Source organism: Coloeus monedula (assembly GCF_965178545.1).
Source record: "Coloeus monedula genome assembly, chromosome: Z".
Lineage (NCBI taxonomy): Eukaryota > Metazoa > Chordata > Aves > Passeriformes > Corvidae > Coloeus > Coloeus monedula.
This window is the reverse complement of record NC_138822.1, coordinates 27,726,260-27,752,518: the sequence shown is the minus strand read 5'-3', so window position 1 is coordinate 27,752,518 and position 26,259 is coordinate 27,726,260. Positions and strand designations below refer to the sequence as shown.

The window sequence follows — 26,259 nt, the reverse complement described above, 5'->3', positions numbered from 1 at the left end:
ACTTACTGTAAATGGCCAAGATACAGACTTTTGAAACTAGTGGCTGAAACATTTTGCTATATATTTATAAACGAATCCTAGAATCTTCTATTTTTTTTTTTTTTTTTGGCTGGCAAACCAAATCACTCACTGTTTTCATTTCTCTCAGTGTGACTACAGGATGCAGTATCAATTTTACTCTGTTACAGTATCACACTGACACACTTGAGACATTTGGAAAAGGGGAACAGTCTTGCCCAGCTACAGGCTCTTATTTCACCCATTTTTGTTGGATCTTTCATGACTAGTTTTAAAGGGTGTTACATGCCTAGGATGTAGCAAGTTTGAAGCAACAGCTGTAACTGCTACAGTAGATGAAGAAGGGGCCTAAAATCAATTAAGTTTTTTTTAACACTCTTTTCAGGACAGAAAAAGTTGGCTGCTTCTGTTTAAAAATACTGTAATTTAGGAAGGAGGTATAGGGAGAGATTTCCACAACCATAAGGGAGATTTTCACAACCTTTGACTTGTCTGTGCATAGGCCTTCCTCATCTCATTGAGTGCTTTCCTGTCAAAGAACGTTTTCCTGACTAAAGCCCTTTGAACTGTAATCCTAATGTGTGCTGTCTTGATGGGTAAACAGGAGATATATTTGTATATCGATTAAGAGAGCCTCATATCTATAACTAGTAGAGTACCTGTTTGTGTATCAGCTTTTTGTGGAATTTCAGGGGGTTTTGTGGGGGATGTTTTGTTGGGTTTTTAATACAGACCTGTTTGCTAGGGTCCATTATTTGATTCAATATATCACTGCCAAATGAATTGAATTAATCAGACACCTTGGTAGGATTTCAAGTTATAAAGAGCTTTTATTTAGAAAGTACTTTCAGAGGTAGAGAGATTGCATGCAGTAATTTTTTCATACTTAATAGCCTGTGTGTATCCTGATATATTATTATGAGATACAAATATATGTAGACTATTCTGTCTCTTTAATGAAACTTTACTTTGTTATGGTTACCTTGGGAATTTTTTGTTAGTTAGTATTTAATTTACTAGTCTGAGTTATCCTTCAGGGCTCAGGTTTTGCTAAACTGTATCAACAGGTATTTTAGGAGGTCTGGATTATAGGAACATGGCTGTGTCTAATCCATAGTATAGAGGTGATGTAAATTCCCATCTAGCGTAACAGAGGAACAGGCTTCCTGGAGTGGTGGTCGATGCCCCAAGCCTGTCAGTGTTTAACAGGCATTTGTGTAATGCCCTTCATAACACACTTAACCTGTTGGTCACATCTGAAGTGGTCAGGCAATTGGACTGGATGATCATTTTATGTCCCTTACAACTGAAAATTCTACTCCAATTCTGTTCTATTCTATTCTACTTTATTCTATTCTATGTAAATGCAATATAAAAAATACATTTATTAACCCATTAGTAATTGCTATGAATAACGACCACATCTTACCCACAAAACAATCATTTAAATATTGTTATTCTTTCATACTTGGTTTAAATATCCCCCACAAATGAGGACTGTCAGAGCAATATTTTATATCTTACAGCTGTGTTTTAGCATCCAAGTGGATTATTTAGATAATGTGACCTAGAATAAAATCATATTTCATTTGTTACGTTTTTGTTTTGCTTTGTTTTTGGAGGTGTTAAAGGGTCTGAAACAGTAGATAGATTGTTTAGCAGCTCAGTAGGCTGAGTCCTAGTGCCATGCAAAGGGAGTGATTTTAGCTGTAAGAAAGAGAAATCATTTTAATTAAGCTGGTTTAGAATCTATTTTTATTTGAAGGACTATTTAATTGATTTTAATACAGAAAGTAATGTTTTGTTACATAGAAATTACCACACTGAATGAAGAAAAAATTTAAATCTTGTTAAGTCTTTGCAAGAGCAGTAGGAATAAAAGGACGTTGGGGAAGTCCTCTGAAGTACAAGGGTAGGAAATAATCCAGCCATGGAGAAAATGTCTTCTTAATAAATTAAAAATACTTTGAAGTCCAAAATTCTGGGCATATATTTATAACAATTTTTTCCATAATTTCTGGTATGCCTTTGTTATTTATACTGTTGTAAACCTAGATATTGATATTATCTATATAATTTGCAAAGTATATGTTATATTCTGCTAGACGCTTGTTCTTAATGATAGTTTTAAATAACACCATTTTTCAGTAATGCTCCCTTGCAGAAATACCCCTTGGCTAATTTTACAGTGTTTCAGAAAAAATTATTTTAACCAGTTTAAAATTTTCTACCTTCATTTTATTAAACGGAATGTTTCCTTGTTCTTGAGTCACATGGGATTATATTAACATTTTCTATGTTTTAAAGTGGAACACAACCTGCTTGTCTAAACTTACAACAATCTGAATTTTCTGGAGACTAGATTTCATTTACAGTTCTATGTTTGTTACTGGTGTTTTTACAGCTTCTTGTGCTGCAATTTCAGAGTTTGGGGGGATGCCTCTGAGTAACTGTTGGGGTTTTAGTTTAGTCTTAGTTTTTTTTCTGTTAAAGGAATTTTCTCCCATATGCATGTTGCTAGGGGACAAATAGCTGTACTTAAGAAAGACAAAAAGGGGAGTGGGGCGGGCCTGGCTACTCCTTTGTCTACACCTGGGTGTGGGGTCAGTTCGCTCTGAGCGTCCGGAGAGAGAAGCTGCAGAGAAAGGAGCTGCTGCTTCTTTCTTTTTTGGCCGTTCTTTCTTCCTGCTGGAAACAACGCCGGGACCCCAAAAGCCGCTTTCCCTGCCCTGCTGGAGGCCGAGCTGTGGCTGCCCTGCCCCACTGCTGCTGCTTCGAGCTTTTGCTACGCTGTAGCCCTGCTCGCCCTGCCTGCCTGGGCATCCGTGGGGTTCTCCCATCTGGATACATCTCGCCTGCCACCCGGGATTTGCGTTCGTCCCTACCGCTCTAGCCTGCCGCTTTAGCCTGCCGCTCCTGCCTGCCGTTTCCAGCCTGCTGTTCCCGAGGGTCCGGCTGGACACTGGGATCGGCTGCCCAGGGGTTTGTGAAGCCTTTGTTCCATCCCTTCCCGGGATCCCAGGGCGCCATTGCCGCGTGCTCCCCGAGCTCGCTCCGGAGCGCCCCCTGCAGCCGCGGGGGAACCATCGCACCTGCCCTGCTCACCGGGAGCCGCCAGCGCCCCTGCCGGCTGCGAGCGGAACTGCACCCGAGGGGAAAGGGCCCGACAGCCGAGAGGGCTGGCACTGGGTTTGTGTGTGCTGTTACTGTCATAGTTGTTGTTTTGTTTGACTGGTTATATACATAGACATATATATATATATATATATATATATATATATATATATAGTAAAGAACTGTTATTCCTATTTCCCACATCTTTGCCTAAAGGCCCTTGATTTCAAAATATAATAACCTGGAGGGAAAAGGGGTTATATCTGCCACTTCAAGGGGGGCTTCTGCCTTCCTTAGCAGACACCTGTCTTTCAAAACCGAGACAGTAACTGTACTTGAATAAGTCACTTGTAGTGTGTACATACAATAATTCTCATGCTTCTAAGAAATATTTGCTCTGCTATGAAGTACACATAATATTTTGTTTGCTCAGAAGTATCCTGAAAAAACCAATTGTACAACATTCCTAACTTGCAACAGTAACTCCAATTGAAGCTGCTATTCATGCACATTGTAGGAATACCATGAACCTGAAAAAAAAAAATTCTTGAAAACTCCTGGACAAAATTTCTGCAAAGAAAATAGGACACATCAAGAAAGCACATAGGCATGACAGTTTATGGTTGATAATAGAATTTTTTAAAGGAATCATCATATTTTCATGTCTGCTTTTCAGTACTCTCTCATAGTTTCCTTTGAAATCCTCTGTGAGGGAGGATGAACTTGATCATCAAAGACTTTTTCTCTCATTGTAAAGCATAATAATCTAGGGTTGGAAAAAGAGATGGCACTTCTTGATACAGTGATCTCAATATAGTATTCCATACGCCCTTTCTGGGTGCAGCATTGGTATGAGAAGCTACAGTTTGGCTTCCTGAGGAAAAAACCGCATGGTCTGAATATTGGAAGATTTTAAAAGTTATGAAATACTAAATGCTTACATGCACAGATCTTTCTATGTATGTGTTTATTTAGTCCTTTGAATACAACATGAATGATAGCATGGATGCATCAGTTGCATCAGAGGGTTCTTACGCAATCATTAAAAATTCTTTAAGAAAAAACTTCATGGACTATTGCATTTTGGTTTTACTGGAGTATAACCATCCATCAGCAAAGCAAGTCTTCAGGAAGAATTTCCACCTGCTCTTCAGCTAAAGATACAAAAGCAAGATGTTTGCACAGTAGCGGTATTCCTCTATTTAGACTGACATTTTCAGCCAAAACTTCTTGTATTGCCAAGGAGTCATGAGCTGATGCAGCATGAAGAGTATTCACAGAGGGTAATTTTAACCTTTAGTGCCTAATTTCTCCTGTTTCTTTTTATGCCAGTCTGTGGGTGTGGGGGGTAGATTCCTTAAGAGGATGATTTTCAATATAAGCCTAAATTGAAAATCTGTATCCTCTGCTGCTGAGGGATTTAGACTCTAGTAATAGTAGAGGTAGTCTACAAACACTAGCCTATCTTGATCTTTATGAATAACTCACATCATTGCCTCAAAGTATCTGAGTCTGTCTTGTCTTTCCACAAGTCTATCTGCATACATGCCTGTAAGGGCCCCTCCCTAATGGTTTTGAACCACCAGCTGTTTCTAGCAAAAGTAATTTTAGAAAAAAGGAACTCTGGAATAGAATAGAATAGAATAGAATAGAATAGACCTCACCAACAGTGAGTACAGCAGGACAATCCCCTCTGTTGGCTGTCTGTGCTGTGTCTGATGCACCCCAGGATGGGGTTTCCCCTCCTGCTGACAGGTGGAGCCTGCTGTCCACCAGCACCCCCAGATCCCTTTCTGCAGAGCTGCTCTCCAGCCAATCCTCTCCCAGTTCAGGTTTGTGCCTGGTGTTGCTCAACCCCACGGTCTTAGTTTAGTATCATCACCAAATCTGTCAATTCCTGCATCCAGATAATTGAGAAATATATGGAACAGAACTGGTTCTAGAACTGAGCCCTGAGGAACAGCATCAGCAGCCAGCCAGCCATATTCAGAACAACCCTTTCATCCCTGTCCTTCATCCAGTACAGCTTGTACCTGCTCATTGCACAGTGGGACAACTTTTCCAGAAGGATGTTGTGAGGGACAGTGTAAAAAGCCTTATTAAAATCCCCAAAAACTAACATGCACTTTGGATTAAGCCTTCTCTTCATCCTCTGGGCAGATGATCTTATCATAGAAGGATAAAATTAGTTAAACAAGACTTTCCCTTTTTGAATCCATGTTGACTGTGCCTGAAGATTGCATTGTTCTTTGAATGTCTTGCTGTGGTACCCAGTATGATCTTCTCCATAATTTTCCCAGGTCGTGAGGTTAGACTCAAAGGTCTGTCATTCCCTGGGTCCTTCCTCACACTCTTTTGGGTAAATTGGGAAAACACAGCCAACTTCCAGTCAGTGGGGATCTCCCTGGTCTCCCAAGACTTTTTAGATGGTAAAGAGTCATGCCATAACACCCACCAGTTCCATCAGTACTCTGTGATGAATCCCATGGAAACTCCATGGACTTGTGACTATTCACCTGATACAGATGGTCCCTTACACTTTTAGTGTCCAGGACTGGAATTTGACTGTTCCCACACTGGGGGTACTGACTCAGGGAACCAGGCCACACAAGGCCTCTCAGTTTACTAAAGACAGAAGCACAAAAAAAAAATAAAAAATCATTGAATGCTTCTGCTTCTTCTTCATCCCTATTAGTCAGGTGACCATCTTCAACACACTTAGATTTTTGTAAGTTCTGCAAAAAATTAGCAGCTATGTGCAGGAGAAAGAAAGCCAAGTCAGGATTTCTGTGGAGCATGAACTCCACAGTTAGTCATTTATGAGGCTTCCTGGCTGGCAGCTGGCAGTGCACATACTGGCCAAGGTACTAGAAAACTAGAAATTAGCTGCATCTGGTCACTTCTCTTGCTTAAATTGGAGGGACATGAAAAATAATGACAGAAAACACAGAACACGAAAATGACTAAAAATGAGAACTGAACTGATAGTGTAAGCGAGGAAGAGAGGAGTCTGATTCTTGGGCTCTTTTTGCTGAATGGCAGCACAAATATGGGCTACATTAACAGAAGTCACATTTCATTAGGCCCAGTGTTCACCCGTTTTCTTCTTTGAGAATGAAGTCTGTTGTCTTTCATGGTTGTCATGTTTCAATAGGTAGATATAAGTGTTCATAAATTATTCCTTCCTAGGCATTTAGAGTGTACCCAACATGGTAATACTGAACAGCCAAAAAAACTTTTGCTGTAGATGGAAGCAGGTTAGGGCGCCATCATCTAATACTTTTTTTTATTTTTCTATTTTCCAAGAACTGACTCTGTTTATTATTGGAACAGAGTGTAGGAATACTTGCGCTGATAAGAGTGCCAAACAATGTAAGCTTATCCTAGTTGAAATATTCCACACAAAGTTGACATTGAGAGATTTCCCTGAAGAACAAATAATATTAATAAAAATCAGTAGTCAAGTCTGTGCTGGTTTTGACTGGGGTTGAGGTAGTTTTCTTCACAGTGTCTAGGTTGTCTATACGGCTGCGTTTTGGTTTTGTGCTGAACACAGTGTTGATAATGCAGACATGTTTTTGTTATTGCTGAGCAGGGATTGCACTGAGCCAAGGCCTTTCCTGCTTTTCACATGGCCATGCTGGTGAGGAGGCTGAGGGGTGCGTGGGAGGCTGAGAGGGGACACAGCTGGAACAGGTGACCCCAAGGGTATTCCAGACCATATGGCATCACGGTCAGTGTATAGAGTTGGGGGAAGAAGGAGGAAAGAGAGGATGTTTGGACTGATGAGGTTTGACCTCCCAAGTCACCCTTAGTGTAATGGGACCTTGCTTTGCTGGACATGGCTGAACACCTGCCCAACCCTGGAAAGCACTGGATTAATTCCTTGTGTTGCTCTGCTTTCCCTGTTATAAACTGTCTACATCTCAACCCCTGAGTTCCTTGGTTTTCACCCTTTCCATTCTGTCCCCAATCCTGCTGGTGGGGGAGTGAGGGAGCGGCTGCCTGGGACTGGGCTGCTGGCGGGGTTAAATCACCACAAACCCTACAAAGCAGGGGTTAAAAGTGGCTGAAGCGCCGTCCCGCAGCACTCCCGCTGCCGCAGCTCCCCCACGGCCGGCCCGGCCCGGAGTCCGCGCCGCGCCCCCCGGGCCCCGCCCCCCGGCCGGGATTGGTCGCTGCCCTCCTCCCTGGCTCGTGATTGGTCGGCGCGGCGCTGCGGGCGGCGGGATTGGCCGTGGCGGCGGCGGCGGGCGGGAAGCGGCGGCGGGAGCGGGCGGGGTGAGTGTGGCTCTGGCCCCGGCCCGGCTCCGCGGGGCGCCCATAAAGGGGGCGGGCGCCCGTAAAGGGTGCGGGCGCGGTCGGGGTGTCGGACGGAGTTGCCGGTAGTCCTGGGTACGGTCGTTTGTGCTGTGGAGTATCGGCCTTGTTCCTTCCTCCCGGAACGGGCCTGCGGCCGAGGGCGGGGGCCTCAACCGTTGGGTCGAGAGGGCACGGCGGGTGGGCCGTGGTGGCCCCGCGAGTGCCCGTCCGTTTGTGCCGTTTGTGGGTGCGGGGGAGCCGGCGGGGTGCACAGCAACAGAGCGGACACGGGCAGGCCTTCGGAGGCAAAGTGCTTGCAGTTAATTCCCTTTTCTGTTGTTTTTTTGGTTTGGTTTGTCCTTGTTTTGTAGTTTTTCTCCCACAGCACCAGGGCAGTGGCTCAGTATCCCGGGGAAAGGGAGGTCCCTGCGCGGGGTCTGCCTTGGGTCAGCCAAGCACCCGCGGGTGTGAGCGGGGTCACGGGCGAAGTGACGTCGCTTGACATCGCTTCAGCGAGTTTGTGAAACACTCACACTCCTCTCTTTGCTTGAGGAGGGGAGGTCCGAGCCAGCAGAGCAGCCCCCAAATACAGGGTCAGAAGGAACGTGCTTTGGGCCCAGAATCCAGCAGAGATTTGTCAATGATTGTAGCTGATGTGCCTTTTCTTCCACACGAGTTAAATTAATTAACTGTCGTTATACTGCACGGGATGGGTTTTGTACCTGGAAGAGAGTAGCACCTCCTGCTGCACCTTTAGCAGTTCTCTTGAAGTGCTTGTCTGGAGCAGTGTTGGCTGTGGTGGAGCTGAGCGTTCTCAGGATGTCCTGCACATGGGCTTTACTGGGTACTGCTGGTGAATTAACACTGTGAAGCATATGAGTTATACACTGTGTGCATCTCCATGGTGCACGAAAACTTAGAAAGTTTATTTTAAGTTTAGAGGCTGTGGACTTCATAGGATGCATTTGAAAGCTTAGAGACTGTGGTTAGGTCCTTTTTCTATACTGTGACATACTCAGCACTTCTTTTTTTCTGTGTAGTTCTTGATTTGCATTTGTCTGTGCACACAGTTAAGCAGTTTAGAAGAATGACTTTTGATTGGATTTTTGCCACACTATCTAGAAAAAAAATTGTACTGTAGCAATGAAGAGTGGTGTCAAACTGTTAGTGTTCTCTTTAATGCACAAATGAAGAATACATACTTTATGGATTGAAGCTGCATTTGGGAGAAGTATGCTTATTTAAAATTGTGTAAGCAAATGTATGTAATAAAATAAGTTTATTTGTAGCTGAGTCAGACTCTCACAGAACTGATTTCCTGCTCTTTCTCATGCACTAAAGAAAGGAAGAAGTCTGGAAAAAATTGATAATAAAAGTCTTTATTTTGAAGTTGCATTAAAGTGCAGGATCAGGAGATTCCTATGAAATAGGCCCATTTTTAAAAATTTCCTTTGCTGATAGAGTGAATTGCAGTGCAGTCTAGTAAGGTGCATGAGTTCTTGACAGATCAAAGCCTCATCAAAATAAGAAATACTTACGAATTGTTGCCTTGTTAAGCTAGCTGATCCCATGAAGATGTGTACTTCTGCAAAAGCAGTTTAGCAAAACAAGTGACAAACACTGATAGGACGTATTGGATGAATTCCACAAACACTGTATGAGTATTTGTTGCAAAAATTGAGCTGGCACTGCTACCATTTTTACACAGTAATCTCCCTGGTGCCCATAGTACTTGTTGAGCTGTGTTTGTTTTGAGGAAGGCTTGAATGAATCCAAAAGTATTATTGTGCTGTACAGAAGCCGGGGCTGGTTTTGGGGCAGACAGTCCCCAGCTTGTGGTTTCCAGGGTGGGTCGTGCTCATTTAGCATCTGAGGTAATTGGAGGTGTGGATGTCATTTGAGGCTGTGACCATAAAATTTACCATTCTGTCAAGGCTTGTCCTAATACTTCTGAATAGTATTTTGAATGAAGTATGGGGAACACATTTGTTCTAATTAATTTATTCATGATACAGTTGTAACCCCTCCCTGCATTTTAGTGGATAGGTCTAGAAGTCCGGTAGAGCCCACTGCAGTTACAAGACTGCTTCAGCAGTCTTGTATCTGTATGTTCAGCAGTGTATTTTGGCAGGTTCTAAAGGGCTACTTTGTGTTTATTTCAGTTGGAAAGTGTATTTAAAGACTTAAAACTGTGAAATGACTTCAAATGTGGAATAAGCAGAGATAAACCCAGACTACTGGAGAAAGACAGTGAGCTCACCTTGGCCTTCTATTCGGAACATCCATGGACAGGGGGTAGTGTGATTGTCCCTAAAGGACACATTGACCTGAACCAGTGTCTGAAACTTCCACTTCTGTGGTTTTGGTAGCCTGGGCTCAAACAAAACACAGCATGCAGTTTATCAGGGGAATGTCCTGAAGCACTTATAGTGGTGCTGTGCGCATTTAATATGGGGGCAGTTGTTTGAGTTGTGCAAGGGTGCAAAAATGCAGTAGTTCTCACAAGAACCTTTGTTGTCATACAGGCCACACCTGGCTGTCTGTTTATGTGGAGCAGGGCTATGACTTATTTATATGGGAAATTGAGGTAATTATTGATGAGCTTGTAGTAATGAGTGCAATACTCTGCAGGAATGACAGAGTGGATGGTCATGTAAATTGCTAAATGCTCATGTGTTGTGGTGGGAAAAAATATTTATGAATTCTGCTGCCAATGGCATTAATCATTCTGAGTGGTTTTAAAACAGCTTTTCAAATTCGATTAATTTCAAGTGTGATGGTTTTGTACTAAATCCTTACACAGCATTTCAGGTAACTAAATATGTGACTGTGGAAGTAGAGAATTCTAGCTGGCACGTGTGCATCCTTAACAGTTGTTAAAACCGGACCTGAAAAAGTTTGCAGTTGTTGAGATTCTAAAGTTGCCTGTGGTTTTTCTGTATTGCTGTAACATCGTCAGTATCGCTCTGCTGGAAGCAAAGCAGGGAAAAGAAAATCCAAAGTGATAACAAATTTGAAATTTATATGATGCCAGTAGTTGATGCTATAGAAAAATATAGTACAGAGAAATGGTTCTGATCCTGAGGGTAGATTGTGGATTACTGCTCAGGATATTAGTGATAATTGGGTATACCAAAGTGTCCTATCATATCAGCTTGGTGTCACAATGTTCCAAAAAATTCAAGAGCCCTAACCCAGATGATTTTAAACAATAGCAAAATCTGCCTTATGTTTTAGTGGTGCTGTAGTTGACTTCATATGTTAACTAGGTGTTTATTCATTATGCGTTTGGTGAACCAGGTATTTGTAGTTTGGCAGCTTAAAAAAAATTGTAGTGTAAGGTTCTGAGAGTACTGTCAGGAACCTGCAGCACTATTTTTGAGGCCTGAAAATTAGCTTCTAGGCAATGGATCTGTAGTATGTTTCCATTATCTAATAAGGTGCTTTAAGTGAAAAGTAGTGGTTTTTAAAAGATGACCAAAAAAAAATCAAGTATTGTACCATACCAAGTAAACCCAGTGCAATTTTGTACAGCATATTGATTGTGTAACCTTCCAAAAATTTTGAAGAAGAAAAAAATTAATAGTGATTTATCTTCTGTGTGAAAACAAGCAAATAGTGATAGATGGTAGTGTTGTAGTGCCAGCAGTTTGGAGGAAAAAACCCACAGATTTTCCACTCCACCCAAAAGTAGATATGTAGGACTGTGATTCTAGCTTGGGGGAAGAATAAGTATCTGAAATTCTGGAGCATTTGTTTGGGGAAGTGACCTCAAACAGTTATCTTGTCAGGCTTATCCTCTATCCCAGCCCCTCCTCACAGTGATTCTTCACTAGATGTTTGTTTGAATACCTTTCTTTGGGCTGTGTTTCTGATGGGTATTCTTCAGCCTCCCCAGGTGATCTGTTGGAGGGATACCGTGTCCCTACTGGTAGAAACATTTCCCTTATGTCATTTCCATGTGTTGTTTCCATGTCTCAGGGAAAACAGTGATAATTTTTGAAGCAAGGTGTTTAAAAACCACATGCAGAGCATAAGAGCTGATTTACATTGTTGGTCAGGATACAAGGGTTACTTTTCCTGTCTTGCAGTCTTCACGCTAATGTAGCTCTGTATGTTGCTATTTGCCAAAACAGAGGAAAACATTGACTTGAGTTTTGTGTATTGTGGTCCTCAATAATCCTCCACTGCCCTTCTGCTTAGCTGGACATTTAGTAATTTAGTAATTCCCTCAGTTGTGTATTCCTACCTGACAATAATATCCCATGATTCTCTTTTTGAGAATGATCTTACTTCTTCACTGGCATATTGGAATCACCTCAGATTCTGTTTCATGACACTTCAGGTAAACTCTTCTGTCTGCTGATTGGATCAGAGGCTTTTGTTACTCTTGTATCCAAGATACAGAATTAAGTTTATGAAAGAAGAAGAGTTGAAAGTGCTGAGACTTCACTGTTCTTCAGGAAAAAACCAAAACGAACAGCAAAACAAAACAAAAAGCCTCCAAACTTGGAAAAAAATTTAAAAATTGCTTTTACTGCTTCTGATAGTGGAGGTTTGATTACATGTTTTGGGTTAAGTTTGCTTTAATAAAGACAGTTATATAAGATGATAGGCAGCAATGCAAAAATACATCGTTGGGTCTTCTAGTTGATGAATTATATCTCTCAGTCATGTAAGAGTTTCCAGGGCCTGCACTTCCACTGTGGGATTCTTTTGTCATGTCTAGTTGCTGTGTTTATCAGGGGGAAAGGAAGTGATTGTTCTGGTTTCTTAAAGTGTTTGGGGTATCTGCACTGACAAAAGTAGAAGTGTACCTTTTCTGCTTAAAGTGTAGAAAAGTCTTGGCATTTTGTTGATTATTGGCTTCTATTTGAAGTCTTTCAGCTCCAGAGAGATGCTTTTTCCTCTGGAAAGTTTGTAATCAGAACTTAAACAAAAGTACAAGATGTGAGAGTTGTAAGAAGAGAGGACAGATATAGGGGTAGGGGTTGGTGACTGAATTTCTATACATCTCCTGAAAAGCAGTAGGTAAAAATTGTTACTTCTGTGCCCTTAGTTTAATGCACTTATTTAGAATACAAAAACTTATGATATTGGGGAAGGAGAGAGATAAGAAAGTTTGCCTGATGATTAGTAGCACGTAATAGTGTTCTGCATTAACAGAACAGATTGCTACAGGGACTACTGGCAAAGTTAGGCTTTTTATTCTTAAGGTTACAATGCTAGCTTTCTAAGGTTGGAGGGGGCTTGCTATTCCTTGGTTAGTACATGGCATACACACTGTCCTCATCTTTAAAAGCTTTTAGTACTGCAGTTGCTTAATCTTCCCTCATGAGATTTAATGTGCAATTTCTGCTGAATGTATTTGTTAGGATAAAAGCTGTAAAACTGATTATTACAGTGGTAAGGCAGCGCTGTCAGTTTATCAGATCAAACAGAGGATTGAGGATTTTTATCAGGGGAGATGAATATGATGCATTCAAACTATTTACAGTTTTGTGTAAGAAAGTAAGGAGAACTTGGCTAAAGTCAGAGCAAGTCAGTGGAAAAAACCCTGGAAATAGTGCAGCAATTGTGTATAGCATTGAAGCAGATAGACTCTAAGAGGACAGTGTAAAATGTGTACTGGAATGGCTCGGTTCTACCACCTCAGCTGTGCTAATTCAAGAGCCTGCTGAGCTTCTTAAATATGAAGACAGACGTAGACCCTTGGAGAAGGACATCTGGCAGACCTGAGTAAGTTCATGCAGGCTGCTTTCGCTTGAAGCCAACCATTGTAGTCACATCTGAAGCTGCATCAGAGCAAGCCTAGCTCTGGCTCCTTGGCTGAAGTGACCAGATGGCAAACATCAGCATAGGGGGATTCTGTGCCCTCGTGTTGGTCAGAAGAGCCTGGATGAGAGAATGGGAGCTGTGCAGGATCTTCGACTCTAGGAGGATGTCTAAGGATAGAAAGGAACTGCATCAAGATGGTCATTTTTAGCAAGTCGCCCATTCAGTCATTTCTGTATGGAAGGTGATGACTGGGCTCCACTTATTAAGGGAGCTCTTAACTTGAAGAAATTTTGTGTCTCTCCCTCATGACTTGTCCTGTGAATATAGCTAATGCATTTCTTTTAGAGCAACCACTGATACTTTCCTGCATATACTTTAATTCACTCTTGTTTGTATAGTGGCAGCACTTGCGCCATTTCAAGTCTGGCAAAACTTTTTTCATAATTTCTCTAGAGTTGTGAATTGTCTATGATGATTATACGGATTGTAACAGGAGGTCATTAACTGAGATTTGGAGTATACGGACAATGTCCAAAATACTAATCAACTTATTTCTTTTAGCCTGCATGTTGATTAATGTTTTGGTAAATGCAGAAATGTAAATATTTGTAAAATTAATTGTTATAGGTGTAATATTAATAGACTGTAATATTTCAGAACTTCAGTTTTGCATTTATGGCACAAATTACATACAAAACAGCAAGCTTTTGGGGAAATGCAAAACAGAAACCATTTAGTATTTAAGTTGAAGGAAGCTGCTATTAGTTTGCTGGTGATCATTTGCCTCTTTTGGGAAGAGTCTCAGATTGGTATCAGAATATTTTGATAAGATCATGGTTTTTGGGGGATTTTTGCTTTAAAACATAATCTGAAAGGTAAAAAAACCCCACAACTAAGCAATATTATTTTAATTTAAAATGAAATCAGTAGTGGGCCAGCCTGTGGGATAAGTGGGACAGCTTATTGAATTTGGACCACAGGCTACTTCCAGCCTCAGGCAAAGAGAAGGAACTATACTGAGTAAAAATATTGACTTAGTGGAATCTGTAGCTCAAAGGAGAGTTCAAAATGACCTGGAAGGTTGATGAAAAGACAATGCCTGGAAAATAAGTCCCTGAAGCATATTCCATTTATCAATTTACTTGTAGCTGAGCTGATACTGCTTATGGAAATAATCACTACTGTGTTCTCAAATATCCTAGTGAGGAGCCTAAAGTCACCTCTAAACCAGAGAGTTTGAGAAGGAACTTTTCGTTGAATGGATTGGATCCATAAGAAAATAGTCTGAATTTTGCTTATCATCCAGTGTACTGTTTTCAGCTGGGATAGAGCTACCTTTCCTCACAGGAGTTTGCATGGGACTGTGTTCTGTATTTTTCTCTGGAAACAGCGTTGATAACACGGGGATGTTTTCATTATTGCTGGGTGGGGCTTGCACTGAGCCAAGACTCTTTCTGCTCCTCACCCAACCAGTGAGCAGGCAGGGGTGCACAAGGAGTGGGGAGGGGACACAGCCAGGACAGCTGACCCCAGCTGACAGTAGGGGTATTCCAGATTGTGTGGCATCATGCTTAGTTGGTAGGGGGAAGGAGGTTGGCCAGGGTGCTGTGACTTTGGAACTGTCGGAGCATTGTTGGGTTGCTGGTGAGCAATTAGGGTTTTTTTGCATTACTCATTTTCCTTGCTTTTATTTGTCTCCTTTTTTTTTTTTCCTTAAAAAACCCCCCAAATTCTGAAACTGTCTTTATCACAGCCCATGGGTTTTTTCACTTTTGCACTTCTTGTTCTCTCTCCTTTTCAACTGGGTGGGAGAGTGAGTGATCACCTTTGTGGTGCTTAACTGCCTACGAGGGTTAGACCCTGGCATATGGTTTTCTAAGGTTTAGATGAATCCCAGACAGTGAAGGTAAATTTTAACTGAATATTGATTGCTTTGAATATTAATTTGCTAGTGTATGTAGTTTGAAGCTTGAAAACATAGTAAAAAAATGAAATAATTTCAGTGTTAACCTGCTCATAGAGGCAAGAGAAGGAAATTGTAACAGTAGGATGTTGTTTCAATTATTCAAATTGAAATATTCCTCTCCTTTTTTGGAATTATTCTGTGCTTTTCTTCTGTTAACTGAAATGAAGTCATCTCTTTGCAGTCCTGAGCAGTGGTGCTTAGCAAACTGAAAATTCTCCATTCTAATTCAATTTTGTTTTTAAAAATTCATCTGCACTTGGAAGCTTTCAATACCTGCAGGAATGAAAGAGATGTAGAGTACTGGTTCCAGGTAAAGAATATTAGATAATACCTTTTAAAAGACAATGTGAATACTTTTACCTGCAACATTTATTTGAGTTGATCAGGGGTGTGATTTCATTATGATTCAGAAATAGTCAGTTAAGGGAGAGGGTGTGAAGAATATGAGTTGGTTTTAAGTTTTGTCCAATTGACAGCCAAATGAATTCATATACTTCTGGGAACAAATGCAGATTTATTTTTTTAAGATGGTAACCTAGAAAACAGTAATTGTGTCAGTATTACATGCATTCCCTTTTCAAACCTTGAGTGCGAGATCTTGTTGTTGCCTTGTAGAGGAAAACATTTTCTGTAATTGATAGATGTCAGAGAAAAAAGAGCAATTGAGTAGGATAAAGGATTTGTTTTTACTTCTGTGTCAAGTGTTGAGATTGGGTCCAGAATATGCATACAAGTTTTTTTTATGAGTGCTAGGAAAACCTGAGGAAGAACATAAAAAGATGCTAGTTATTAAAAGAGTGAAAATAAACTGCTTAGAGAAATACTTAGGGCTAATTTCACATTTCTTAAAAAAAAAAAAAAAAAAAGAGCTAGTTAAGTATTTCCTGCAGCAGGAAATGATGACAACCCTTCCCCTCTTTGGGATGAAAACCACTTGGAACTGTTTCCCCCCCACTCCATGCCCACTCCCCTTCCGGGCACCCCAGCCACATTCTCTTAAGCTTTTTCCTCCTGTGTAATAGGCCTACACAGTCTGTAAAGAGTCCCTCTTCAGCTCCCTTGTGGCCCCACTTTAGGTACTGTAAGGTTGCTCTAAGGCCTTCCTGAAGCTGCCTCTTTTCCAGACAGAACAGTCCCAGTTCTCTCAGCCTGCTTTCATAGGAGATATGCTCCAGCCTCGGATCACCTTCATGGCTCTCAGTCATGTACTTCTTGACCCAAGAAAGCTGCTGCTCTTGTCACTAGTGCACAGGGTGTGAGGGAGTTGAGGAGATAGGAGAGAACAAAAGGTAATGGAGAGGAGAGTAAAGGGAGGTGGCTGGGTTTTAGTGGGTGAGGACTGGGTCCTGCCAGCATGTCAGAGCAGGAAATTCCAGTTGTCCTACATCTGGCTCTGTAAATTGGTTTGAGATTTTTTTGTTGTATTGTGGTCAAGAGTGTGGATGATTTCTGAACACTAGGTTACAGTGCTAGGTTGTGAACATGTGTCTGCATGCATCTACTCTTGAACACTTGTGGAAAAACAGGTTGTTTTTTTTTTTCCTCTTTAAATCCTTGTGGAAGAGGGCAAGTTGGTTAGGTAAATCAGATGGATTTGGTCTAGATTCTGAGGCTTTCTGTGCTATAGCCTGTAATTTGCTGTCTCTGGGGAGTAGTATCCTTAGTGCAGTATTGGTAGAAGTAAAGAGGAAGCACACCATTATGTGTCAGTGATTAAGGCAGTGCCTGTTAAAGGCTGGACTTACCTGTTTGAGAACTGTGCATTTTAGGAGACAGTCTCTCCCATTTTTTTAATCCAGCTGTGGTAATGCAGAATGCTTTCCTTCTCATGATCCTTCTGAGGAATTCGGGTGACTGTAATAATGTTTTGGAAGTATGGAGGTGTGTGTATAACCATCTTCAGCCAGAGAAGTGAATAAGTAACTTGTTTGCCCTGTTACTTACTCGCTGGTGTGTTGCTTCTCTAAGACTGGTCAGTTTTGCAGAAAATCAGTGGATATTGGGTGTGCTTTGAACAGGTCTACTAAACTGAGCTTCTGAAGCAATACTTACTTCTTAGGCTGAGCTGGCCTGGAAGAAGTACCTGAGGGAGGATATTGTGTCTCTCAGCTTCGTTGCCTGAAGGGTTTCTTGTAAATTGGTCTCAGCATTCACGTGCCTAAATGCTGCTGATTTTAGGCATGTAGGTAAATGAATGCATGCCTCCTGCTCTTATTTTTGAGGTATTTTGTATCTAGGTAGAAGTTAGCCTCTCCTAAAAACCAAATATGACATCAATACTTATACAGTAAGTGGTGAAAGCTTTCACTATGTTGATCCAATAAATCTTCCCCAGGACAGAAGAATAATAACTAACTGCCTGCTCTATCTTCTACGAACAGTTGAATATGTGATGAGATACTCTGTATGCAAGAGCATTATTTGGAATAAAAAATGTAGCGCATTAAACAAATTTTGCACGTTTTTTAAAAATGAAACATTTGCATTCAAAGAACTTGACTCTGTTGACTGGACATCTGTTTTTGAACAATACTGATGTTTTAGAGAACAAAATGAAATTAAGAGTTAGGCAATTTTGTTGTATTTTTACCTTGTGTCTTTCAACGACTTGTTTGAGGACAGATTTCTGCATTGCTGTTTTGATTTACTAATCTAACTGTTGGATTTTGCTCTGCAGATTTGTATGTGGCTGCTAATTATCAGCTCCCTCTGGCAGTCTGCTGACCAGCCATGTTGTAATCAAGGGAAATTTCAGGATTGTCAGAGCTTGGTTGAATAAAATTAACTTGCTGGTTGACTTAATAAGGATATTAACTATTGGCTGACTAGCTGGGAAAATGAATTGTCAGTCGTCTTCTTCTTGCATTAGTGGCCAGGATTTTTGTTTTGCCAAGACACCAGAATTTTTACCTTTCTAAAGATTGCAGGAGTGGTATAGTTAACAACCAAACAAACATTTTAGGTTCCGGTTTTTAATGTAGGATGGCCAGGTCTGGACAAATACCCAAAAATATGTCCAGGGAAAATTATGTGTAATCAAATTCCATAGAGCTTCATAGATAAATGAGGAAAAAAAGCCTCAGATGCCTGCTAATTTTTTTCTGCAAAGGTTCGGTCTCTTTCATATGTCTCTGCTCATAGATACTCTCTTTTTAAGTGTAATGAAGAGATTAGTTGCACAGCCAGGAAATAATAAAGCTTTCGTATTTTTCTGAAGTTCATAATACTCTATGTTAACGGTTGCAAACTTTATCTTCCTTGTGTTTAAGGTTAACTTTTTAATTTGGTGAGTTTAAAGAACAGAAATTTTGAAATGCCATATCTAGTAAAGATTAAAAGTGACTTAGAGGGACACAAAGAAGTCACTGTATGTCTGAAATAGTGAACTTCTGGTTGCATTTGTACAAGGAACAGCCTCTGGGCATGAACCTATGTGTTAGATTAATACCTGATAATAGTGCTGTATTAAAATCTCTCATTATTACAATATCAGCAGCCTTTCTCCACTGTTTCTCAAGTTCCTTTGTACTCCTTATCCCGTATTTTCTTGGTGAAAGCTGTAAGTGTCATTAATACGAAAAACTGCTCTAAGAAGAAGCAGTGTGTGGGCAATGCTTTGTATAGCCATGCCTGAACATTCTACCTTTAGCAGTAAGAATAAAGCCTTCTCCCTGTGACTTTTGCTAGGAGGTGTGATTTGATTAATTATACTTTTCCAGTCACAAAGATAAGCTAGCTAGGGCTGCCTGAATTGTGCTGTATTACCTGAAGGATTTTCCTTTATAGTGCTTGCAGATCTTTTCTGCAAGCTGATATATGTGTTGCGTCAGATTTATGAGCAGGGTGAAAAAACCAAAAAAGCTATGACATCTGGGCTTGATTTTTTAATTTTTTTTTAATTAAGTCTGTTATTGACTAAAAACATGTTAAGATGGGGGCACAATCAGTGTTTGCCAATATTATTTAGTGTAGATGAAAACTCAGTTACATGCTTTCATAACATATGGGCCCAGAGCACTTCATGTTGTTAATAATCACATTATTAATGAAGCTTAAGACTTTAGAGAAATAGAAAATTCCTTGCTAAAAAAAGTAAATGAAAGTGGTAGGGAAGAGGGAAACTGCAAAGACATATTGCTGTCTAACAAGTGTCTCTGTCTTTTTCTTTCCTCCATAATCTCCTGTAGCAATGGGGCAAGGACTTGGCAAAACTGCCTGGCCCAAACCTGCAGGAGCATATCAGACTGTTACAAGTGGAAGATATGGAAGAAGACATTCCTATGTTGGGTTTAGACCATTTTTGAATAATCATGACAGAGATGGACATCAACAGAATGAAGACTGCAAACAATTAGAAATGGAAGATGTTCAGAAAGAGAATACTTTATGTATGTATATATCTTTGTGTATTTACCATTTAGGTGCAAAGTGGGATGCTTGGGGGTAGAGGAGGAAGGTGCATTGAGAGCCATGTAAGTGGCGCATGTTATTGAGGTACTTAACACGTACATTCTGTATGTCTTTAATTTGCCTTTATACTAAATTTCATTTTATAAAGTATAGATAATCTAATCTAATAAATCCATACTTGGCTGTGTAGTTTTGCCTGAAGAACATTCATAATGACTTCATGCATTCTAGCAAACTAGATAACAATAACATCGTATAATTCAAATTATTTTGTCTTCAAATTAAAATTCACATTTGGAAGAGAATACCTATTCTCACCTTCTGTTTGGAACTAGGCTGTGAAATATTGGATACATCGTGACCCAGGTTGTTCTGTCTTTCTCAGCCATAGTAAAAATTAGTTTAAGCCTATAAAACATCTTTGAAAGTCCTTTTTTTATTTGTTTGTACCAGTTAAACCACTTCCCTTTTTTGTTTAATGAATGTTCGATGTTAGTATTTATCAAAATGCCTTCTGTGACATTAGCATCTGAATAATAATTTAATAGAGGAATACAGAATGGCTTCTTGGATTAGAAATACGGTCCAATTTCTTTGGCTGAGGTTTTCAGCTTGAAAAACCGCATTTGATGCAGCCTTAGATCTTCCAAAGTGCCTGGGGGTAAAGGACTTGGGGATACTACTCAACACAGGGTGAATATGAGCCATCAGTGTGCCCAGGTGGCCAAAGGCACCTGGACTTTGTCAGCAATAGTGTGGCACCAGGGCAGTGACTGTCCTCCCTGTGCTCGGCACTGGTGAAGCCGCACCTTGTCCAGTTCTGGGCCCCTCAATTTAGGAAGGACGTTGAGGGGCTGGAGTGTGTCCAGAGGAGGGAGCAGAGCTGGGGAAGGGTCTGGAGCACAAGTCTGATGAGGAGTAACTGAGGGAGCTGTGGGTGCTCAGCCTGGAGAAAAGGAGGGGGGACCTTCTTGCTCTGTACAATTGCTGAGAAGGAGGCTGGAGTGAGGAGCGTGAGGTTCTTTCTTCCCAATAAGTGATAGAACAAGAGAAAATGTCCTCAGATTGCACCAGGGGAGGTTTAATTGGCTGTTAGGGAAAATACCTTCACCAGAGGGGTAGTCAATCATTGGAACAGGCTGCCCAGAAAAGTGGTGGCGTTGCCAGTTCTTGGAGGTCCTTAAAATGTGTATCCATGGTCTAATGGTGGACTTGGCAGCGTTAGATTTATGGTTGCTCTTGATATCTTAGAGGTCTTTTTCAACATAAGTGATTCTATGGTTCTACAAGGTAGCTTCTTTTTTCCTCCTTCCCTTATAGACTATTTTGAAACTGCTTTCTTATTCCAATTTTGTTTTTCTTTTTAAATGATAATGGCTTAGCGCTTTGTTCTTGTAACTGTTATGATGTAGATAATATTTGGGTGGTTTTTAATTTTTTCTAATTGAAGTGTGTTTACTGTTGTCCATGCTTCATACATTTTCTATGCTTTCCTCTAGTTAAAGGTATATTTCCTTTAAGGTAGTGTTGATGTTTGTGGAGATCTTCCTACTTTCTCTCTATAACGCTACCATATTTCTTGTTACAGTTACACAGACAGCAGCATGCAGTTATTTTATGGGTCATTAGATACATGCGGTTTAAGGGTGTATTATCTCCCTGTTTTTAATACAGTTGCTTTGTATGTAAATTAGTCTAATAACAAAATGCTTTTCCGTTGCATTTGTTCATGTGTTTATTACCAAACAGATGAAGTCACCTCAGCCACTCCTTGTGTGGCTTATCCCTGCTGGTTCTTCACCATCTTCATGGCCCTCCTCTAGACACTCTCTATCTTACATGGTGGTACATAAACTGCCCCCAGCACTCGAGGTGATGCTGCCTCAGCCCAGAGCACAGTGGGACAATCCCCTCCCTGGTCTGGCTGGTGATGCTGTGCCTGATGGCCCCCAGGCCCTCCTGGCTGCCAGGGCACTGCTGACTTATGTTCAACTTGCCATTGACCAGGACACCCACATTGCTTTCCATGGTGCTGCTCTCCAGCAGCTCATCAGCATCTTCCAATTTAGTATCATCAGCAAACTTACTTAGTGTACCTTTGAGTCCTGTGTCTAGGTTGTTTATGAAGATTTGAAGAGCATTGGGCCTGAAGTGGAGCCCAGTAGAACCCCACTATGACTGGTCACCAGTGTGATTTCACTCCATTCGCTGTCACTTTTGGTGCCTGGCCTGTGAGCCAGTTGCTCACCCATCACATGATGTGTTAATCCAGCTGTGGGCAGTTTTGTCCAGAAGGATCCTATAAGAGGCAGTATCAAAAGCTTTGCTAAAATCCATGAAGATTACATGAACTGGTTCCCTTGATCCAGTAGGTGGGATACCTTTTTGTAAAAGGAAATTAGGTTTGACAAATAGGACTTTCCTCTCATGAAACCCTGCTAGTTGTGACCAATGGCTGCATTGTCCTTCAGGTTTTTCGCTACACCAGAACAGTCATCTCTAATTTTACCAGTAACTGAAGTGGACTGAGAGGCCTGCATTTCCAGGGTCATCCTTGCCCTCCTTGAAAACTGGGACAGCATTAGCCAGCGTCCAGTCAGCTGGGACCTCTATGGATTCCCAGAATTGTTCAAAAATCGTTGAGAGAGGCCTTGCTGTGACATCAGCTGGCTTGTTGACTACTCTCTGATGAATCCCATCAGGCCCTTTAAATTTACACGGATTCAGCAGGAGCAGCAGATCTCATACAAGTTCAGGGCTGACTGGGAGTTGACCATTCTCATGGTCATCGTCCTCCAGCTCAGGACGCTGGGACCGCCTTGGAGATCAGCTCTCTCTTCATCGGTCTTGAAGATGGGCAAAGAAATCATGTAATATCTCTGCCTTGTCTATTTCCCTGTCTGTGAGTTGACCATCCTTTTCCTGTAATGGGCTGATGTTATTTCTGCACTGCCTTTGCACTGACATACTTAAAAAAGCTCTTTTTATTGTCCCCTGCGTTTCTGACCTGCTTCAACCCCAGTTGAGTTTTGGCCTCATGAATTTTCTCCCTACAGTGGCAGCAGCATGTCTGTATTCCTCCCATGTCACCTGACTTTGCTTCCACAGGCCATACAAATTCTTTTCTTGCTTTAGCTCCTAAAGAAGATCTCTAATCATCCAAGCTGGCCTTCTGCCTCACTTGCTTGACTTCCCAACATTTTTGGAATTGCCTATTTCTGTGCCCTTGGGATGTCGTTCTTAAAAAGTGACCAGCACCGACCCCAGCAACCTTCCAAAGCATTTTCCCCAGATCTCACTAACTAGTGCCCTAAGCAGCCTGAGGTCTGTTCTTCTCATGTCCAGAGTTGAAGTTTTTACTTTTCCTTCTATCACCAGAGACTTTAAACTCGATCACTTCATGCTCACTGTGGCCAAGATTGTCACCAGTCTCTTGGCTTATGAGACCCTCTGTTATCAAGCAATAAATCAAGGGGGGCACCTATCCTAGTTGGCCCATTTAGTACCTCTGCCATGAAGTTATCATCCAGGTGCTTTAGGAATCTAAGAAACTGTGGAAGGTGGGTAGAAGGAGATATTATTGGAAATATTAAAAATATGACTGGATTTGTTCCTTGGCAACTTACTGTATGGGACTCTGCTTGGGCAAGAGGAGTGGACAGGATGATCTCCAGAGGGCCCTGCCAGCCAGCCTCAGCTCTTAGCAATTTTGTGGAGGCGCTTCAAGATTCTAGTTAGTTAGATACAGTATTTTTTCCTGGAAGCCAGATTCCTGGTGCTGATGGGCATAGCTCTCATAAGATTCCAGTGCCAGGAATTCACCAACCTAGTCATGGAGTAACAATTTAGATGAGATTTTGGACAAAATAGTCTGGACTATTTCCTTGGTTAGGAGTTTAAAAATTACTTGAACAAGGGATTGATTTTGTAGTAGCAGCAGTATACGTGTTTTACCTTCTTCAACTCTTTCTGCTAGATTTGATGTTTATTGTCTCTTTATGCAAGAAGTGTTCAAGTGTAATATAACTAAAATGCATTCGTGATGAAGCAACTATTAACTGTAATACCACATTCAACCCTGCTGTTTTCTTCTTATAAAGAGTTGCACTCAAAGGTGCATGTACAAAATACAGTTCTCTTAGTATGTAATTTATAGTAGCAGTAAGTGGTTTTATCTGAGTGTGGCAGAAGGCACAATTTAGCCAGTTAATGAATGGGTAGTCCAATATGGAAAGAGATGTTCTTTCAGTTTTCCTGTTATCTTATAATTCCCTTTTATATAAACAATGTAAAAATTCTGCTTGTGTACGTGTTCCTTTAATCCTTTTTTCCTTATCACATCTGTAGCTGGAATTGTATAATTTAGATCTATTTCTATAAATTTAGTTTGTATAAATGAGAAAGTAAATATATTACTGAAGAATGACTGCTTCTCTGATAAATGTTTCTATCACTTTCCACTGCAGTCCTAGTAAATTATCCCTTCTTTTTAATGAGCAGTTGTTGCAGATGAGAATATTTCTTTTGGTTTTGATTATTCCAGTGCATTCTTTCTTAAAGCTTTCTCTGAAGGTTCCAATCCATTGGTTCAAGTTTCTGCTGATTTATTAGATGAGCCTTTGTCAAAAGATGCTGGCACTAGAGAACCTGTTTGCCAAAGTGCATCAAGCCTATCTTCAGAAGTGACTGCATCACCATGTTCTGTGTTCTGTTACGGTCTAGAAGGCAACCAAATCTCACAGGACTTTATGAATCCGTATGAAAAATCTGAGGACCTTGCAGAATACACATCTGGAGGACGTAATGATTTGAATGCTAAAAATGGAATTGCTTTTGTAAACATTGACTCCTATGAGCCAGATAGCAGTGATGGAGAGGAAGAGGATGCTCAATACAAATGTTCTTGGATAAGAGAAGCAGCAGGTCTAATTCAGGGAAGACTAGATAACATACTTTGCCAGTGTGAAAAAGAGGTGGAGTCTCTCAGTGACTTACAGTCCCGACTGTCTGCTTTCGACCACAGCATTTATAGAGAAAATTGTGAAGAAGCAGGACCAATGCCTTTGGCATGTCCAAACAATAGGACACTTAAATCTGCTGAAGATGAAGCTATACCAAAAATTAGCCTGAGTGGTGACAGTTACGAAACACAGCGGATAAAACATATAGTGGATGTTGGAATTGGAAGCCCCATACCAGTTGCTGGTGTATTAAACATCAGTGATGGAGAGACTGACCAAGAAAATTCACCTGAGCTAGTAGTGAGACCTAAAATTAGAAAACAAAATACTGCAAAACAGCTGGAGAGAGAAAATCATCTCCCTAGTGATGATGAAGAGGAAAGTGATTCCTGGAGGAGAATTGGAATTGCTGATGTCCAGCAATGCCATCCTGACTGTCCCTTGAGAGATGGCAAGGAAGAGATGAATTCTGGTTTGTTCTTTCTCTCAAGAATGCACAGTGATCAAAAGAACAGAGAAATAGACTTAAGAAGAAATGCAGTACCTCGAGAACAAAACAATGTTCTAAGTGACAGTGCTTTTTGGAATGAGTTTGAAGACCGCAACAGACATTACTTAATGTCCCACAAAGATGAAGACAGGTAAAATTTCATTTTTATATCTGTTTTAGTATTGAATCTTTTGTGTAAATAATGTGCAAAACTGAACATTATGTTAGCCAGTGACACATAAAAACTTGAAGCATTTCAGAATATGATCAGATAACAAGATGGCAACTTTTCCTTTCAGTTCTTCTTCACTCTCTTGGTAATGTGAAAAGCCTTTCCTTATGTCTGCAGTCAGAGCATCTTATCACTGAGGGATATTATTTGTTTATTTTTATTTCATTTTTACTGAGCAGATGGAGGGTAAAGACTGAAAGCCTTGTTCAGCTTTGAAAGTTTCCTTCTAGGGTTATTCTTCAGGATTTGGTTTTTTGCAACCAAATCTCAGTTTTTTGTATGGCAGCCTATTTATGTTCTTGTCTCCAGCCTTTTGAAAGAAATTGTTGTTCCTTGTAATATCTGAAGAAAAACTTGATAGGGTTGCTTATAATCCCTTTTTTAATGGAAATTCTTCAGACTAATAGGTATTTCCAAAGTAACTATTAACTATTGCAGTTTTAGATTTACAAATTGCTTCAACCTTGACACAAGGAGTAGTATTCAGGTTCCTCCTGTTTTGAGCTCTTCACCTAAAAGACAGGCTAATTTGGATAAACCTTACACGTTGATTAACTTCTATTCATAAAATGTCGGTTGAGAACTTTTCACTATGACTTGGAATTATATAACTGAGTTATTTGAGGGTAAAAACATTGCTAGCTTTCTGATCATTTGTGGAACTTGCAGTAGTGTTTGTGATGGCTTTCTTCCTATTTTTCTTCCAGTTTGCTTTCATCTTGTTGATTCTGTTCCCACAGCATTCTTTACAAGATGTGTCTTCTGGATGTTGATGTGGCTCTTTTGTGCATGTGCTTGCCATTCATAAGCTAACCTGCTTAGTAGATTGTGTTTCCTGTGTTTTTGTGGAGAGAAAAACATGAAAATTAATTTGCTTAAAATCTTGTCCTTAAAATATTGCAGAGTTGCAACCATGAAAGAATAAAATGCATTTTAAAATGGGATAGTAGACATAGGGGCTTTTTTTTCTTCAAGGTGTAGGTATAGG

The 26,259-nt window shown here is 40.7% G+C and overlaps 1 protein-coding gene across 1 annotated transcript in view; it reads left to right on the top strand.

Annotated features, from left to right (window-relative positions):
- Positions 1–7,433: 7,433 nt before the first annotated feature.
- PJA2 (praja ring finger ubiquitin ligase 2) overlaps positions 7,434–26,259 on the top strand; it is a gene marked incomplete at its 3' end in the record, with an annotated part of 32,053 nt that continues 13,227 nt past the window's right edge. Inside the window, 3 exon segments of the mRNA XM_082301973.1 lie at positions 7,434–7,527; positions 19,366–19,566; positions 24,149–25,190. Coding sequence (XP_082158099.1) covers positions 19,368–19,566; positions 24,149–25,190 — 1,241 coding nt within the window. The 5' untranslated portion in view covers positions 7,434–7,527; positions 19,366–19,367.